This window comes from Diadema antillarum, unplaced genomic scaffold (genome assembly GCF_040938485.1).
Source record: "Diadema antillarum isolate AM-2024a unplaced genomic scaffold, OU_Dant_1.0 seq00000203_RagTag, whole genome shotgun sequence".
NCBI lineage: Eukaryota > Metazoa > Echinodermata > Echinoidea > Diadematoida > Diadematidae > Diadema > Diadema antillarum.
Window position 1 is genome coordinate 1,312,276 of NW_027271262.1, and position 20,111 is coordinate 1,332,386.

Here is a 20,111-nt window from a genome sequence, read left to right on the forward strand (position 1 = left end):
GCTGCAGAGCCCTGACACAGATGCATCGTAGGATTCCTTGGGAGCATTGTCGCTTCCGATTGGCTTGCGGTGTCTCAGTTTCCATGGCAATTATTTCCATCTGCTTTTCTTTCATTGCTGCTTTTTTTTCTTCAGTTAGAATGAAGCTAAAAAGGAGTTCAAAACTTTTTCAAAATTTTACTGTTTTGCGGTCACTAGAGTCATGGTTCTCGACTGCAAAGCTTCAATGTGCTGGTCACATGATGGAAAGCAACAAAATCTTGAACAAAAAAATACCCCTGGATAAAGATGGAATGCAACATGAGTGTATACGCTGCCACACCAGGGCGAGTTTGTCCCTTGTGCTATCCCATGATGCATCTAAGGTGATGCTCATAGCGCAGCATCCAGGTACTGGTGATACAGAGAATTATCCACCTACATGTAGATCTAACAAAACTGGACACGTTGGGCAAGGACCAGGATCTCCAAATATTTTAACAAGCATTCCTGCAGGGGGATAACCTTACCAAGTTCTGGCGGTTCCACAAAGAAGGTATCTTCATTTATCCTTAGGGAGAAGGGATTCCTCATTAGAACATCTATACTCGTTGACCTGGCCACCTTCACGTTATCTGTAAGCAAGGAAGATCAAGAAGAAAATGAAATGTTTTAGGCATTGATACCAAGTGACAGCTTGCTTTTGATGTACCAGTGAAAGTAAACAACACCTGCAGAAATACAGTAAGGTCATAGTCACATGAGGTGAAATTGTTTTACTCACAGCCCCCCAAAAGAACAAAATCCTGTTTCTCCCCCCCCCCTTGTATTCATGTGTAATTCCTTTTTCTTTTTCATTATTTTTTTTTAGTCAACTTTGCAGAAAAGAATATACCAGTAGTCAAAGTATAATAATTCCCATGAAAAATTCAATCCTTTTACTTGAAGTATACCAGAATTTCACTGCCTCTAATAGAACTGCATTTTTTTTTCTTGGTACTAGTTAACTAGTAAACAAGTCCTACTGTAAATCTCACAAAGTAAAAGCAAAGACTGCCATACAACTCTATTAAACGTATCCTTCATTTTTTTTTTTCTGTACAGGTTCTGCATGCAGTGTGCTGTTCCGCATCCGAGGCAGCTTTCATTGTTTTCATTTTTTTATTGCACAATTTCATGACCATAAAATGGAAAAGCTCCCTTTGTACTTACTAGGTAGGTGTTTCATAAAGCAGTTATGAACAACTTAATAATGACTGGTGATCAGTTCTTGTGATGAATTATGGAAATTCCAACAAGTATACTATAATAGCACATCAAAACTGATCACCAGTCATTTGTAAGTCGTCCGTAACTTTACGAACAGCCATATGAAACAGGGCCCAGTAATAAGTTCACCTCCATCCCCCTCCAATTCGCTCCCTCTCTCAGTAGCCCTAATGGCAACCCTTTTTCCATACACATGAAGCTTTAGAAAGCTTACCATGAGCCAGATAGAAAAGAAAAATGTTACCCCCATCCCCCCAAAAAGGGAAGAACGTTATATTGCAAATGTTAATTGCCCCTTTGTAGCAGCATGTGAAACATATCCCCCTGTGTCAGACTTTACAGCTGCGTTCAAATTTGATCAGCGTCAGTCAGATGCCAGGGTGTAAATCCCTTTGACACCGCACAGCCACCTCACAGACAGCTGTAAAGGCCATGCACGGACCGGCCCACGAACAGCCCCCTCAATCACCCCTGCCCGGGCAGTGCAAACTCATCACCAATCCAAGTCTCGACGGCAGTCTACTGATGGCACTACAGTATGTCTGTATGCTAACAGTGCAAGGGCAACAATGACACAACCAGTTAATTACAAGAAATATACAGCTTGATTTCCAGTGTGGTGCTTGCACATACTGGTTAACCACCCGATGTAAGAATTTGCAGCTTTTTTCCCCCTGTATTAATGTATCATGTGCATTTAAGTGCTTGACATTATCATGCAAAAATTATGACTCAATTCAAAGTAGATTGTCAACTTCTTTCCATTCATGGTTTTGCTATCAAAGAAACATCCAGAATACCACTACGTATATCAAATATAATGGAAATTTGTAGCAGAAACCCCAGTGCATGTCCCTTGTTGCAAGAACTAAGCAACCTACACATTTATGCTGATCTTATAATATCAAACAAAGGGAAATTTTGATAGAAGGTGGGTAAGGATCACAAATGTATCCCTAAAAATCAGCTGCTACAACTAGTCCACATAAAAGTGTTTCGCAATACTGCAATATTGCTTGCAAGAATCACACTGTACAATATGCTGTATGAGCACAGAGAGAATTCATCTCAAATGAAAAGATTGAGTCTGTGACAATTTAAATTCAATGCCTCAAAGAAGTGGAGGTTTTCAAAAGTAAAAATTGGAACGAAATAATGGGAACAAATTGACAACAACATGAATGTTAGTCATTCTGAATGGCAATAAAATGTATTGTTATTTTTCATACATGGATACTCCTTTATCGGAACAATGAATTGGCCATAATTTGAATGATGAATGTACATCCATAAAGAATTGTACATCACATGGATATACCAAAACTCTTTAGTGTCTGAAACTTTTAATACACATTACAGTTTTCTGTGGACCAGGACCCTGGAATGGCCAAATTTGTCACTTGATTGGAAGATTGCTCCTTGCAGAAGCTTTTACTTGTTTTGTACAATCAGGAATACCTAAGAAGGAAATGTGTATGAGGGATTCAATTCACTTCCTCAACCGTGAAGAGTCTTTAATATCGGGACATCTTTGCTATGCCAAGCAGAGAAGCAAATAGGGGAAAGGTCTTTGAGAAAATGCCACCATTGTAACAAGATTACTGCAAGAATAAAAGGGGTGTACACCCATTGTAAAGAGGCGATATTACAAACACGACTTTTTTAAGATGACCACTGCATGTGACCCTCGGATGACTAATACCAAATATGAGTGGTCATAACCTGACTTCAAAATTTTCTGATTTCATGGAAATTTCACTGTATCTGTCGCTGTTGTCGCGCTGTATTGTCAGAAAAAAATTCTCCTTCAGGACAGAAATATCAATTTTTCAGAAATATCTCCCCCTCTTTGACATCCTGTACCTCTCTTTACTTTTTATACTTCATCCTCTTTACCCTATTCCTTTCGTAAAAGTATCTCAACTACAAGCAGCCAAGTGATTCCATGTGATTCTTACACCACCAGCCTCTTCTCTGCAACACAGCTAAACACCCCACACCCTCCCCACTTCTCTATGATCTCCCATACAAGCCTACTATCCTTGTGCATCTTCATTCTACACTTCCCTTGACACCCTGTTAAACTTTCTGAAACCCTATCCCCACCCACACCCTAACACCTCCAAAACACAAACCCCTTTAGTGCACACCCCAAGCCTTTTCCCTACACCAAAGGACACTTCAACACCCATCTCCACCCCTCTCCACACACCACCACCACTACCCACTTGACACCCTAACTTTCTGACACCCTATCCCCACCCTAACACCTCCAAAACACAAACACCTCTCGTGCACATTTCCACCCCAACCCTCTTCTCTACACCAAGCTACACCAAAGAACATTTAAACACCCTTGCATCTCCACCCCTCACCAAACACCACCACCCATGTACACATACCTTCGTTGTATATTGCCACCGTCTCAATTCCCCCGTCCTCATTCTTCAGATGCCTGAGGAAGTCCCCCACTGTCTCCGTCACAGGCTTTAGGGTGAACTGGCAGCGCTCCCGCCTGGAGGGGAGGGGTACCAGCAGCGTCGGGAGTCCGTTGCGGTAGTCACACACGACACCATCTGGAGAATGGTACAGGGATTGGATGCACACAGAATGACATAACAACTTTCTTCAGACGTACATAAACCTGACTTGTGAGCAAAGCTATCTCATCAACAGGAGCTATTGCAAGAGAAGAGAGCAAAATTTGTAAGGGGAAAATCAAAGAAGTTGATAAAGATATTCACTTTTCTATGTACTGAACCGGTATATGTTTTTTTATCAGCCTGAGAAAATTAAAATGGCCCTAACTGTTCCCAGTTTGGAAAGTGGTGCAGAGTTCACTGTCTAATAGCAAGCCTCAAGATGTATGAATAGTAAGAGCTGGCTCAAGATACTGCTTTGATGCAAGTAAGCATGCTCCTGCTCCTCCTTAACCCATATCCGCTGATCTATGGCATTTCCTATAGTTCGCGGAAACGCTGCAAACGTCGATCTACGGGATAATCCGAAGCAGAAATGGCTTGGACGATGACATCATTTATATCTAGCCTGTGAACTCTGACCTGATATCCCACAGTCCTTTGCATCATTTCCTCTCACTAATATTTTCGTTTGGATTTGTATTCATGTTGGAGGTTTACAGCAGGCTGCTGACAGGATAGGTCTACATCTATGTGAGATCAAACACTGCTGTACGCGTACGTAATATCAGGCCTACTTTACTGTAGTCCCATCCATAGCGTCTATGAGTTTATAGACTACACTAGTCTGCAGAGCGCAGATCCTTGAGTTATTATTTGATATTTCTTCATATTTATGAGCATTATACCCTATGAGTTATATACCATCAGAAGCTTACATTATGAAGATTTCAAAATCGATAGTTGTTTTTCTGCATAAAGGCTATGGATGTTTTTCATTAGAATTGTTCCTTTTGAATAAGCGATGTTATTATTCATAGATATGCAAATCATACAAAAAAACTAAAATCATATGACGTCACATAATTCATGACATGATGCTGATTTACATCTTACATGAAAGGCCATTACTTTCTCTTTTGATTGATATATAGTTTTCCATAGTTTTCTTTTCATAAGTGTCGGTGACATCACCTTGAATTTGAGACGGCACAGTTTAGTGAACGTATGTGAAAATAGCCTCCGGCAGCAACAGCATTTAAACTGCATTACGCGAACGGCAGATATGGGTAAACTATACCATGAGGACACAACCAAACTGTAAGCAGCATACATCATTTTAGATAAAGCAGCCATGATGTGCATTGCGATGTTCGTGCAAGAGACAATAACTCAAACAGATCTCCACACCTGTCCAGATGATTCAATCATCCCGCTGTTTTCTTTCATATTTGAGGGGCACGCTTCCCATATTGCACAATCAATACCACCACGTACCTACAGTTGTACAGATATTTCAACTCTGATTACTCAAGCCATTCCTATATTGATGATAATTATGCCCAAAGAATACTTATCAGTATAGTTCATTACTAGGAATCTTTTCTTGATCATTTGTAGAGCCAGGGAGGTGGGAAGAGCCGTGCTCATCAATAAACAGACATGCAAAACACTGGCATTGGACTGAGATAATTATGAGGCTGGGCATTGCATACTCGTATTTCATATACATGCATTTGCCAAGTGGCAGTTGCAGTAGTAGTTGAGCAATAAATTCATATGTCTAGACATCATCAGACAATACAGGATGTGTTTATCAACTCACCTCCGATACAGAATTAAGGTAAAACAACTTTCAGGGAGTTTGGGGCAGTTGATAAATGCAAAGCTGTTTTGATTATGGGGTTAGAAATGCATTTCTGAAACGCTGCAAAAGGTGTGATTGCAAACACGTTTGAGCCAGAGACACGTTCTGTGGAGACGGTAAAAACAAAGTCGTTTTGAAATGCGTTTATTGTAGCTCGGATCTGCCCACACCAACCACAGCCAACTTCACATCTCTGCTCCTCAGGTCAAGCTACAACCTACGCAATGAAGCTGCACAGTGATAAGGCCTCCCACTCAACTCACGACAGAGTTGATAAATGCAACAACTCAAGAAACGTGATCCGAAAGCTGATTGCAAATGCACTTTGGGTATCATACAACTTTCAATTTGCATGATGTGTCACTTCTAAAATTTGTTTGCCTACACTATATCAGGTGAGAGAGAAATCTAAGCAGAAATAACAACAGGATAAGGACCAAAAATCCCCCATAAAGTAAACATTAAAGAGTACGAAATACACCTACTACAGCTACGAACCACAGTCGTAAGTGATGAATTTGTTGTTTATCATTTTTTTCAAAATATATTTTCATTACACAATCACCTTGATACAGGGTTTAGAAGAAAAAAAATATATCAATGTAAACCTACATCAGTATTCATAAGAAATTGTTATATGTATCAATACATTTCCACAATGCACATAGATAATGTCATCTGTCTTTTTTTAAATGTGAAAATATTCAGGTGTGTGGTGGAAAAATGCAGGAGACCTCCTCTGTGGAATCAAATGAGGGACACTTTGCATTTTTCATCTCATGCATAGAATGTTCTCTGCTTTAACCTCAGGGAGAAACGTGCTTAAAGTTACGAGACCTTTAGCTGAAGATGCATATTGACTGCCACAAAAACGTCAGCAAAGCTCTGGGCAGGGTTCCCGGGAGAGAGAAGGGTATACCCACCAAACCACAAGCTCTCTATTTTTTTTTCTCTTCTTCTTTTTTTTTTCATTTGCCATGACACCTTTGGAAAAGATTTATCCTCAAGGGTAAAACTCGATGCAGAAGCACCGAGAAGAAGACCGTACGCAATGCCGAGCGATGCCGAGAATCACGTTTCACACGATCCACGATGCCGTCGCTCTACTCTCGACATAGCCGCAAGTCAGACATTCCCGCATTATGGATCGGATCGCACATTTTCAATGCACCCTATTTAAACATGTGAATTTCATACTTCCTCCATTGTTAAACAGAAACTCTACAATGACGCACACAGAGAAAGCATGACTGAAAGAACCGACTTTACAAAAAGAATATTTCATGGAAAACAAAGCCTTCTGTACTGAAAATAATGACAAAGTGAAACTGTAGAGACACATCCTCTTCAACATTCTATCGCCCTGAAACATAAAGGTTACAGGCACTTCTCCAAAGGTTTGGTCAGTTTGTGAGGCATCTTAAAGATTAAATTTCTGTTTTGATTACACCAATGTAGAAACAAATGTCAGTATAAAAAGCCACAACTGAAAGATACTGTACAACCAGAAAATTTTGCTTGTGTGAAACGTTTGCAAATTCTGCGAGGAGCCAAGATTCTCAAAAGTAAAATGCACGCAAAATATTTTGTCTGCACAATGCATTGAATGCCAGGATCCAATCTGCAAAAGTTACATGTCATGAATGTTTCTGGTCTTACAGCATTTGATGCTACCTTACTTCCACAGATTCCAGACACATAATGGGAAGAAGTGCAGAGATAAGAAATGCCAGGGAGAGAGAGAGTAGAATGAAAAAGAAAAGGCTGAAAGATGGTAGATGGGGGCATGGCTAGAAATGCTCCATCACAACAGGGTAGAGACCAGTTTCATTCAAACTGATGCAAGGAATTCGCTGAGAGCTCTACAAAATTTGTAGTCTGAGGTGATTATACTACCCAGTCTTCCGAGACTGATTGACAGGCAAGCGCTCTCCTAGCCTTCATATCTCGTCTGATTTCCTTTACACATGTGTATGCAATAATGTTCTTTTTAATTTGGCCCTTTCATAATGACGTCATGGCATTATCGCCTCTTCCCTGTTAGCGCCGCTCTTCTACTGCCGCTACCTAAGTATTGTCAGGTTTACCTACACTTTACAGCTGTACCACATGGGAAACTAGAGGATTTGCCCCGACAACTTACTCATAATATGTCCATGCATGAAGCATTAATGGAAACCTGAATCCTTCCTTAAAGGGTTTAGAGCCTTTAAGCAACACTACTTCACCTCAGTGCTCTCTCCAACAAATGACAGCAATGAATATAGACCTGGATTATAACTTTCTCCTTGGAATAAATCATCCTTACTAATATAGAGGATGCGATCTGGGCTCTTTAACTTGAGGTTAAAGAGAGTGGATCACATCCTCTATTTTCTCCCCCACTTTTCTTGTCATCATATGTAGCGCAGTACATCAACGATGATACAGAAGCAATATATTCATCCTCTTTCAAGGTCCCCTGGAACGTCCTCATTAAAACATCCCACAAATGTTGACAAATTGGAGACCTTGTTTGTCTTCCCCGTTCCAATGCAAACTCCAGTCTTTGCATGCAGGAGAAGAACTGCAGTGTACATAGTAATTACCACAAAGACAAAGGCAAACAGGGGGGAAGAAGTCTCGGTGAGAGATAATGAAGTTCCAAAGAGCATCTCACGATAATTTGGATGCCAGCCGGCCCGGGTCTTGTGAACTTGCCTCCGTCGTCGCTGCTCCACTCTAATAGCCTCCTAATCAGCCTGACATTTATCACCCTGGCGATGTCTCTCGTTTGAGCCGCAGCAGCCACAGAGGGATGTGATTGGGATGCTACACCGCTGCAGACTCATCAGATCACTCCTACTGCATGAGTAATGTGAATCCCATCCACAGGTCCTTTGCCCCTCTCACAAAATTAAGCGCTAGGTCAAGCTACTGTTCCATCAAGATTAATTTGGTACATTGCTGTGAAATGTCCATTTGGGGCAGGATACAACATTTGCAATTAAATTGGCATCTTCTCTTTGCATCCAATGTTAGAATTCCTTTCAGGAGAGCCTTTTTTGATTTCTGGATGATGAGACATATCAAATGCACATCTGACAACCTAATTTCCAACAAAGACAAAAGACATTTCTTAAAGTTTGTTTATCACCGAGTGATTGAGGTATATTCTAGTTTCCATCAAATTTCTTCAAATGGAAATATTTCAATACTTTCCTGTCGATGATGTGACAGATATAAAAGATGAGTAATTTTTCATGCTGTTGTAAGCAAATTTTTCATACCTTCTTCATCAACTTTCAGCAGCAAAGGACAATGGCATAAACAGGAAAAAAAAAAACATGAAGTGTCTTTATTCTTTCTAAACACAAGACAGCATTGAAAACTAATTGCTCACAGCATTCTTTGTCATAGCCAGCGCTCCAGCACACACAAGTAATATCTAACTTATAAAGGGAATCCCAACTCAGAGTCCAAGTTAACTGTACACGCATATTCAGTCAAACTAACAGAAAGAAGAAACAAGGTTCTTTTAACCTGGGTAAAAATCTTAACAAATTTTTGTTTAATAGGTTTTCATGAACAGTGTAAAAATACATAATTCATATCTGCACAATCAAAAATGCAACTGAAATTAGGTGATGATGTCATTGCCTACAAACTCTAAAAACTTTGACTAATCTGAATGTGTACTCTTTCAATATTCATTCAATATTATCAGAAGCAACATGAACATGGAGAAAGAGATCTCTTTTTATTAAAGGGGATGGCTAGTAACCGATCAGTGGGAATCAGTGGGAATGCTGAGGGATGATTGTTCCAATCCTTGTGGGATTCATTTAAGAGTACATTATATATCTACTGTTGTGTGAAAATTATTTGCTTCAGAACGGTCTCATATTCAAGTAATGTGCAGATTAATGCCCCATCACTGACCAGGCACGCTAACCTGGAAACATTAAACTGCACATTACTTGACTATGACACCATTCTGAAGCAAATAATTTTCACACAACAATAGATATATAATGTACTCTTAAATGAATCCCACAAGGATTGGAACAATCATCCTCCAGCATTCCCACTGATTCCCACTGATCAGTTACTTGCCATCCCCTTTAAAAAACACTTTAGCAAAAAAAAAAAAAAAAAAAAAATTGCAATGTAAAGCATGCATACAGTGGTACTTGTGTCGGTTGTTCTCAACTAGCCTATTTTGAGGACAGCTGGAGCTGGAGATGTACCTTTCAAAGACGTTGGGCATTTATATTAGCTTCTCACTTAAATATAATTGCCTGCCTGAAAGATCAGCCTCTGCACAGTGAAACACATTTGAAACCTTTCTTCCAAATATCCCGCCATGCACAAGCAATCTTGGGGAGCAGCACTGGGAAAGTCATCACGGGCGCATTAACCCGAGAGAGATGAAGTATACTCCCAGTTGGGTACTCGAAGCCATGCTAATCAATGAATTATCCACTAATGTTAACGCTTATTGGCAATGCTAATGGCGCTGTGAAAGAGAGATTAATGTCTGCCGGCCAGTATAGCAGAGCACACATGCGACTATTGATGTGCACAGGTCCTCTCTTTGGCACGTTTAATATACCTTGAAGGATAGTTCAAATGGAGCAGCAGGTTAGAAAAAAAAATGATATCCTGGTCATACAAATAAGACGCTCTAATCAAACCTGCTATGATTACAGGCCTGGTAGATTTCCTTATCTCAAGAAACACTAGCTAGTCAAACGTGAGGAATCCAATGTAATCTCAACCATATTTAGTACTTTGGTAGCAATATTTGACCTGAATACCAAATACTTTGTGACTGTGTGCAAATGAAAGTCCTATCAACACGGATTAACTCTTAACGTGCCATGGTCGCCGAACGGCGACCTTAGTCCTGACGTGCCATGGTCGCCGATCGGCGACTAAGAAGAGCGAGAAAAGCATTGATCATTTAAATTATTGTGGTACCGTAATGTGTTACACCAAGAAACTGCCAATGATATGTACTGGTAGCTGATTAGTATAACCATCGTTTCCACTGAAAATATGACCATGTTTACATTGGAAATTTTTGAGTAAATACATGATTTTTCAGCTAGATGTATTTTTTTCACGTCGGGAAAATCCGCAGTGAGCGCACCCTCCGCAAGATGTGTATGGACCAAAAGTCTCATTGGTAAACCACGCGTGTGTATGCTATTGAATCTGCGTGTATTGTCTATGCGGTTCCACTCGCATTGTTCCACTTGGATGCTGTCCTGCGGGAAGCTGCTTTGATTTTGTCCCTGAAAGAGGGTCAGCTTTCGTTCGGCGGTCAAGTCTTTCATCCTTTTGTTTTGGTAAACGTCACTAATCGTCCCCCACGCTAGCATAGGAATTACGCGCGGACAAAGGCCAGCCGATTTCAATAGAATACGCCCGCCCCCTGTCCGCTGAGACAAAAGGAGGATTAGTAGGTTCTTCCTTCTCAAGTGGACAAAAGACACTCTTCCAGGGCCAGGGACATTACTTCAGTTGCAAATACAGGATCTGGGACTAAAGAAGTCACATTTGGGAATGAATTACTGAGGCAGAAAGAGAAATTGCTAAGACAAAATAAACTGCTAGTATCTTTGGAATCATACAATTCTAGAAGGCAATTTTGTTATCATTTGAAAGAGGAGATGTTGCTCTAAAACTTTCTCACAGAGTCAAGGAAGCGTTCTATTGAAGAAAAACTGCGACTGACTCTTTTTTTCCATACTACACAAAAATTTCTAATATTTTTTTTGATGTATCAATTACTTCTGCAATATTTCAGGTTCAGATAGAAATTATGGCAAACTGACTACATGACATGAAAGAACAAACATTTCTTGATATATGTTGTGTAGAACTCAATTCAAAACAGTCAATAGTTTCAGAGATATGGCGGTTTTAAATTTCATTGTCGGTCCAATTTCGAAACATTCTAGCTTTAGGTAAAAACCTCTGGCACGTTAGGGGTTTTGGGCCTGGCACATTAAGAGTTAAAGCATGTGGGGACTGGTATATTACTGTAAAGCAAGAAATGTTCGCGGCGTAAAATTTTTGCGGCATGAAATTTTCGTGAATTGCCACTGGCATTCAATGCATACAGTCTAGACAAGAACTTTCACATGCATTTTAGTTTTTTGAATCTTGGCTCTCGTGAAATTTGCAAAATAAAAATTGAAATTTTTGTGAATTGCCACTGGCATTCAACGCAATATAGTGTAGACAAGAACCTTCTCTTTAAATAGAACATGCAGTTCAAAAAGACTCATATGCATCCTGAATCAACTGAGCTCTGCAGTTTCCACAAATTATGCTGTCAATCCAAATGACAATTTCCATGATGGAGCGTACTCAGTTACATGGCCATGTTTTGCTTTCAGCGTGCGGGCGACGAGAGAGAACTCATCCTATACTGTGCAAACTCCTGCTAAGGGGGTGGGGAGGGGTGGGGAGGGGTGGGGAGGGGTGGGGAGGGGTGGGGAGGATGTTCCAGAATATATGCATAATGCATGCCATGAATCAAATGTCCGTATACGTAGATCGGTTGATATATGATGCCATCATGAATACAGTAATGATGCAGCATTCATTGAGAGCTCACTCTGGAGCCAACTCAATTCATCGCTCCACGCTTGCATTCACACAGGTCTCCACCAGCCCATGTTTTCTTTCATTCTTTTTTTTTTTTTAAATAGAAGAGAAGAGTTGAATAATTGACCATTTTCCACCAATATCATTACATTTGCACTTCCCATACTGTACGAGCTGAAATTTTCGCGGTGGTTTTATTTTCGCGAATTTCGCGAATCGCCTTTGAACCGCGAAAATAACAACACGCGAAAATAACAACGCGCGAATAACTAAGTTCAGTTAGACCCTCGCGACCGCGAAATTAACAACACGCGAAAATGTCCTCCAAGTAGCAATTCGCGAAAATATCTGTACGCGCAAATTTCAACTCGTACAGTAATATATGCTAATGGAACATGTGAGTATCCCTGAGGCGGGTGGTTGGGGAGAGGGGACTATGAACTTTCCTACTTCATTGCATTCGCGACTACCTTTTTTTTTATTCCAAAGAAATGCTCTCAAAATTCAAGTTTCTCTGGCGACAAGATATAATTGGCACTTCTCACTGAAGTTGAGGGAATGTGTCAACTGAACACATCACCATTCAATCATTCATTCATTCACTAGTACAGCATAATCTCTTCTTCACTTTGGGAAATTTTCCCCATCAAAACGTCAACACCACACACACAACCAATCAAACAAGAACCCACTCGCCTCATTCCCTTTAAATTGTATATAATGAATATATCTCACAGAACTGGGCTTGAGGAGATGGGCTTCATTTGCTAATCAAATGCCTGGTGTCGCTCTTGACTTTCAATGACACCTAGAACACCGTGCCTTATGACGTCAGTTCTACCCACTCTGCACCTGCCCGTATGATAACCCTTTGTGCACACAACATTCTTTTGTCTAGAAAGTAGCATTGTCACATTCCCCCCTCCCCCCCCCCCAAAAAAAAAAAAAAAAAAAAAATGTAATAGACTACCTAGGTAACCTACCTGTGAAGTAGTTGTTACATCAGTCTACTAATCAACCTAGGCGTGATTGTGCTTTTGGAATTATCATCCTGTTTACATTAAATTGACACTTCTGAATATCACTTTCCCTCATATCCTATATTGGAGGAAGGAAAGATGAAACCCATGGAATTCATAAAATAAGAAAAAAAATCAGAAAAAAAACTTACAATATATTTGAAGAGAGAAAAAAAGAACTTTAATTTTCTACATTGTGTAACCAATTAAAGGGTCACTGATTAATGATAACAATGGAGAACTGAACACTCTAAAGCCATAACAAGTACTTACAAATCTGACACAGGGAGCATGTAGGGACATTAGCATGCATAATGTGCTATCTAAACACTCTTAATATCTAACTGTATTTACTACAATTTGTCTGCCAGTTCAATTGCTTGCTTTTTTTAAAATCAGTAACATATCCTGAGACTTTCAAGTCTGAGCATTTCTTAAATAAAAAAAGGCTCCAAATACATCAGCCACTATACGCAGTACTTTAAGATTATTAATAGGGCATTATAGCGGAATCAGGTCTGCAATGCACACAGCAACCAAACACCAACCAAAGTGTATATCCAGCGTGTCAAGTTGGGGGAATGAGAGGGGAGGAATATTGAACTTCCCTGTCTCAAGTGTTTGGACTATTCACTCTCAACATTCCCTACCACAGTCAAGCCTGCAAATATAACTTCTCGCCCCCAAGTCGTCTACTACTACCCCAAAGTTGGAAGTTGGAAGAAGAAAAGGCAAATGAAGAAAGGCCTGTCATTTATCATTCGGACACATATCAAATATTTGCAAAACCACTAGCAAGCTGCCATGGTTTGGCTTACGAAACTATTGCAACAGCCTCTAAGTGCAGAACATGGCATGCTAGGGTCTTAATGTTTAGTCTTTGTCAAAGACTCTCTCAGTGCAATAACAACAGTTTAGAGAAGTGAACATAGGGCCCTTCATCACAAATGTCATGATCCACGAAATTGTATTTAATACACGTCCCAATTCACAAAATTTCATGCCTTGGAAAGATGGCAACTGTAGAATTTTGAGTTGAGATATAACCTACAGTATGCTATTCTCATACCAGCTGCCATCTTTCGAATACACTACAACAACAACCAAAAAAAAAAAGAAGAAGAAGAAAGAAACTGCACAGACAAATGTTAGATAATACCTGGCTTTAAAGGTTGAGTAAGTGACAATTAGTAGAAAATTGTCACCCTTTTAGACTACAAATCTTCTGGGATATCTTTGTATAAGAGTTTTAGAGTTTCCGCAATGGTCATTTGAAGAGACCTACGTGTAGTGTGGGTAATACGTATCTCCTGGGCATTGGCTGTTATCTAAACTTCAAAGCGGAGTATCTCAAAACTGTGTCAAATGTGGCAACCTGTTTTCATCAAATTTCTGTAGAAGGTTCTTGGACATACAGTGTCAGAGGCATATAACGCATCACTGTACAGATTGGAAAAAGGAGAAGTTATTCACATTCAAAGCATGAAAATCAATGCGCCTTTGGCGGCTCTATGGGGCTTTCTTGATGACACCACATGAACCAAACTGGAGAAAATGAAAATTCAGAAATGCTCTCAATTTTTATTTCAGCCATTCATAACGTTTCATGCAAGAGGTAAACAAGCATAAGGGAAATATGGCAAATTGGGTGAATGGATCATTGACTTCATCCCATCTTCAGTCATAAGAACAGTGATAAACTGCCTGGAAGGAATCAGAGACAGCTTTAAATACCAGATTCAAGGGCATAATAAACATGCACATTAATCTTGACAGGATGCTTAAATTAAACAGCTCTCTCCATCACTCATGAATTAAAAAGGTCACTTGGCAACAAAAATAGGTCCCACGCAGCCACACGCCAAACCAGTAAACTGTTCATGTTTTCGAAAGAGCAATCACTGCAAAGGGAAATGTAGGTGTGACTAGTGTGAAAAGAGTGCCATGCCGCCTGTTAACCATACACAACAAAACAATTTGCATAGATGCGGCCAGGTAAGCTCATGGGGAGGGGGGTTGTGAGGGGAGCGCTCAATCTCCACCTTGAACACCCTGGAGCTCTCATGTACATCATTCTTGTCAACTCAAATGGGCAGCACCCTTCCCAGCTGCCATCAAATATGCAGTATATTGGTTGGAAAGGTCAGACATTTGCCACTGATCACTTTCAATAACGTCACTGGGTATTCTCGCGACTTGCGCCGGGAGAAAGGATGTCTACGAGTGGATTCCATCAGATTTGGCAACGACAACAAAACATTCCAGCACGACATAATGAAAAGAGCACATTACGCACTCAAGAACAAATGGGCCACCATGTTTCTTTCACATTGTTTTTTTTTTTTCTTTCCTTACAACATTTTGAACAAATAGTGAAAGTGTTGCTGCAAAATTGAGTGATGAATTTTCCCCTTCTTTCCCTTACATTCCTCACATAAGAATGGAATGAAAGGTAATGTGCACGGACTTGTAGTAACCAAAAAGGTAGCAGACTTTAGAGGCCTAAATTTAAGGCTTTTATCATCTTAAAATAAGGAAAGACATTTCATGCACATGTCAAATGATATTTTGTGATTAGTTAAACACACTGGTAAATGATCTAATCATAGAGTAATCAGCTTTTTTTGATAAGCCCGCTATACCTTCTGCCACTCTGACAAGGAAAGCCAATGTCTGACAAGCTGAATATCAATTCAAACACTTACAATTTTGCTGAAACCTACGGATAACTCTAGTTATAACATTTTTTAAATATACCTCACCAGATGAATCCTCCATTCTGATTGGTCAAAGGCGAAGTCAGGCAAACTGCTAGCTGACTGACGGGCAGCATAGTGAAAACTAGTGATTACAGGTTGTTGGCATATAGCTCTACCTCCGTGTATAATATGTGCTGTTTCATCTCAGATCTACTGTAGTGTCATTGCATGGTATACATACGATATGTATACAGTCGTAAGATTGTTTTAGTATCTTGCGTGCTTATCTGTATTTGCACATTGTGAAATTATACTATGAATTTCTCTGACTAGTAGTATGACTACTTCATTTCAATGGACTAATAGCTTATATATATATAAGATTACGTGAGATGCAGTATGTAAAACAAATATGGACTGCTTCTTTTCAGGTTATAGTTAAAACTATTTGCCCTCAGTGATTTCTCAACAGCGATATGCCCCTGGATTTCATCACGGGGCATAGCGCTGTTGAGAAATCACCTCTGGGCAAATAGTTGTAGCCGTGCCCCTCGAAGCAGTCCATATTTGTATAATAATCTAATATCATAGTGTAGATAGAACATGCCTCCACCTGTAAAATCCCCATACCAATGCCCTCAGCTTCATCTGTATGACTTGTTTGACTGCATTTGATTTTCTCCACTGGTCTGACAGCTAATAATAAGTGATGGTTCTATTTAGTGGCTCTCTTTTCGCCTCTGTTTCCTGAACTCTGACCCACCAAGTCCACAATCTTTCTGTCACAATGTCCACTAAAACTTCATATGTTTGCCCAAATGTCATCAAATTTTTCTTGAATTGCCTCATTTATAGCCTACTATCATAACTTGGCATTTACCTGTTTTGCGCCTTTTACCTCAAGTATACAGCCATATAAATAAGTCATGTTGTCGTCACATAAACATATTCATAAGGTTGTGGTATATCATATTCAATCTCCTATTTCTGTATCTCTCTCATGTATAATGAAAACATTTCTGTCTTTGTTTCTTGTGAAATTCCTAATAAAGTTTCACTTGATACTGGCAAGGGATATGGTGAAGTTCTTAAAGATAGAACATGACCCATTTATTACTCAAATCACACACACACAAAAAAAATGTCCATCGCCAAATGTCACGAGATCGGTCCCTTACTGTATGTACTGGTAACACACTACCAAAAGACAGAGCGCCTTCTCTTTCATAATGTGCTACAGGGGGTTCCCGATCAAACAAATCATCGTTGAGCAATGTCGTTTGTGTTTATTGACTTTTTCTAGCTGAATCCCAACTGCAGAGATTGGGGACGGAGTGCAATTTGATACAGTTTGATTTTGTGCAGAGAACTGGCAATTCAAATCAATTGACTGACATGCTCATCCAATCCAAGGCAATGGTAGCCTACATTCCAGACTGTTACTGCTTTCCATATCTCAAGTGTAAATCTGCACATCTTGCACCTATGTCTGCTTAAAGAGTGAAGACTATTCCTCCTTCTTGTGTGTAGATACTATGTCAATTACACTGAATAGACTGGATATGCTTCTCATGTTAGGAGACACTACAAGCACTATAGTCTTTCCTGCAAGTTGATGTTGATCAAATTTAATGGAGTGCCGGTATATAAAGGGGACCGCAGCCCAGAGCCTTGGAGCAAAGCTACATGCAATAACTGTGATAGACCACGCGGTAATGTCAATCAGTGTTTGTTTTGGAGAGTACCACATCACCACAAGATCAGGTTCACTCAGGCTAAGTACATAATTGCAGAGATGAAGATCACTTAAAGGGCTGGTTTCCCCCCACCAGAAGAAATTAGCAGTCATAAGCACAATGAAATGGTTAAGTTTAATTACAAAACAGCAAAGTTGTAGTATACCAACTATAAATACAAATATTATATTATCTACTAGACTTTCATCTGTGCAGTAATGAATCCTACCAGGCATCCTTTATACCGCACAAAAGTTAACCGTATGTGATTTGCCATCATCTCAGAATGTCTTAAAGGGAAATTCCAGACCAATTACTAGTAAGTCTGAAAAGAAAGAGTAAAATTTTAAATAACATTTATATTTGGAGAATTTGCTCAAAATCATATTAACATCGAGGTATAAACAACATTCACAAAATTTAGTAGAACAGTTTTTTGGAATTGACATGAATATGTAAATGAGGGAGCTGATGTCATTATCTCACAATTTTCCACTCACTGTGTTAAAATTACTAACATTAAAGGACAAGTTCACCTTCATAAACATAAGGATTGAGAGAATGCAACAATATTGGTAGAACACATCAGTGAAAGTTTGAGGAAAATTGGACAATCGATGCAAAAGTTATGAATTTTTAAAATTTTTGTGTTGAAACCGCTGGATGAGGAGACTACTACAGCTTGTGAGTCATATGCGTACAACAGTATAAAGAAAATGTAAAAGAAAATTCAACATATTTTCACTTTTTTCGCATAATAAAAGAGCTCTTGTCTTGCCTCTTTCTAAAGGCAGGGGGAATAATATTGCCCATAACATTTGTCGGTAACGAGTCAGGGGAATGTGTACTTTTTTCAAAAGATGGAATTTTGTGAAATTCTCTTTATGTTTTCCTTATATTGTTGTACGCAAGTTATTCGTACACTGCAGTAGTCTTCTCATCCAGCGGTTGCTGCACAAAAATTTTAAAAATTCATAACTTTTGAACGGATTGTCTGATTTTCCTCAAACTTTCAATGATGTGTTCTACTAATATTGCTACATTCTCTCAATCCTTATGTTTATAAAGGTGAACTTGTCCTTTAAATCTTTCTGGCATAAAAGTGAAAAACATGTTATCCCTGGCTGAATAAATTTGAAATAGTAATCAGTCAGATTTATTACAATTTGAGACATGATTGCATTAGGGGAAAAAATGGAATTTTAAGATTTTATATTCCGTATACGAATTACACAGCAAGTTGTGAGGCGATTACATCATTAATTCACTATTTGCATATATTCATATTGACTGTTCAGATGAAGGTATAGTATTAGTTGAAATGAGGATTCAGCTTTTAACCTTTTTGTGAGATAATTTGAAACCACTTTATGAATATAAATGTTAACAGATCATACCACTCAAATCAGAATTCATAGTTTAATTGAGGAAAATCAGTTTTTGAATGGCAGAGGTATCCAAAAACGAGTACACCGTTGTAAAACAAAACAATCCTAATAAAGGGTGGGTCCCACCTTTTATTAGCATCAATTTGTCAGGATATCTCAGCCATTTAAAATCTAATTTTCATCAAAGAAATCCTCTTAGAATTATATGATCTTTCATATTTCATAAGAGTTTTCTTACTATCTCACAAAGAAAAGTTGGAAACCTGAATTCCCATCTTAACCAAAACATTATCATACCTTTAAAGGGCTATTTGGTGAACTTTTTCAGAACATCCGTAATTTCTATTGAACTGAGATCGAATTTTCACTGTTAATATGCTGGCAACATTTAACTCTTTCTTTTCACACTAGCCATTACCTGGTCTTGAATCCCCCTTTTATGTTAAATGCAAACAAAATTTTAGCACTGCGAGCTTTCTTTAAAGGGATGGTACAGTATTAGTGGAGATGAGAATTTGGCTTTTAACTTTTTGCGAGATAGCAAGAAAACACTTATATATAGTACATATCTTACCATTTTAAGAGGAATTCAAAGTTTATTTGATAAAAATCAAGTTTGGAATGACTGAAACATCCAAAAACAAAGTAAAACAAAGCGATCGTAATAAAGTGTGGGTCCCACACTTTATTAGAATCGCTCTTTTTTGGATATCTCAGCAGTTTCAAAACCAATTTTCATCAAATAAACCTTGAATTCCTCATAGAATTACATGCTCTTTCAAATTTCATAAGAGGTTTCACATTATCTCACCAAAAAATGTTAGAAACCTGAAATTAGGTCTCAACCAGAACTGTACGATCCCTTTAACATAACATACTTTGCCTGACTGTTCACACACACACACTGGTCTGTACACATCAAAGAGCCACAACTTATTATGCTGCAGACCAAATTTTGCCTATTTTTCTCTAAAGGCTTTCTAAAATTTGTCAGCTATAGTTCCCTAGTTCCTTGAAGAACAATTTAGCCACAGAGGACTCCTTTCATTGTACGATTGCCACTGATGACAATGCTGCAAACAATGTCAATGGCATTTTAACAGTAGCAAACATCACAGGGTTAAGTCACAGGTG

The 20,111-nt window shown here is 39.0% G+C and overlaps 1 protein-coding gene across 1 annotated transcript in view; it reads right to left on the reverse strand.

The window, feature by feature from the left end:
* Positions 1–20,111, reverse strand: part of LOC139728839 (calcium uniporter protein, mitochondrial-like) — a 70,029-nt gene that overhangs the window by 22,609 nt on the left and 27,309 nt on the right. Inside the window, exons 3-4 of the mRNA XM_071639775.1 lie at positions 3,651–3,824; positions 510–614 (exon numbers count right to left, since the gene is read on the reverse strand). Of these exons, the coding sequence (XP_071495876.1) occupies positions 510–614; positions 3,651–3,824 (279 nt within the window). The remainder of the gene's footprint in view (positions 1–509; positions 615–3,650; positions 3,825–20,111) is intronic.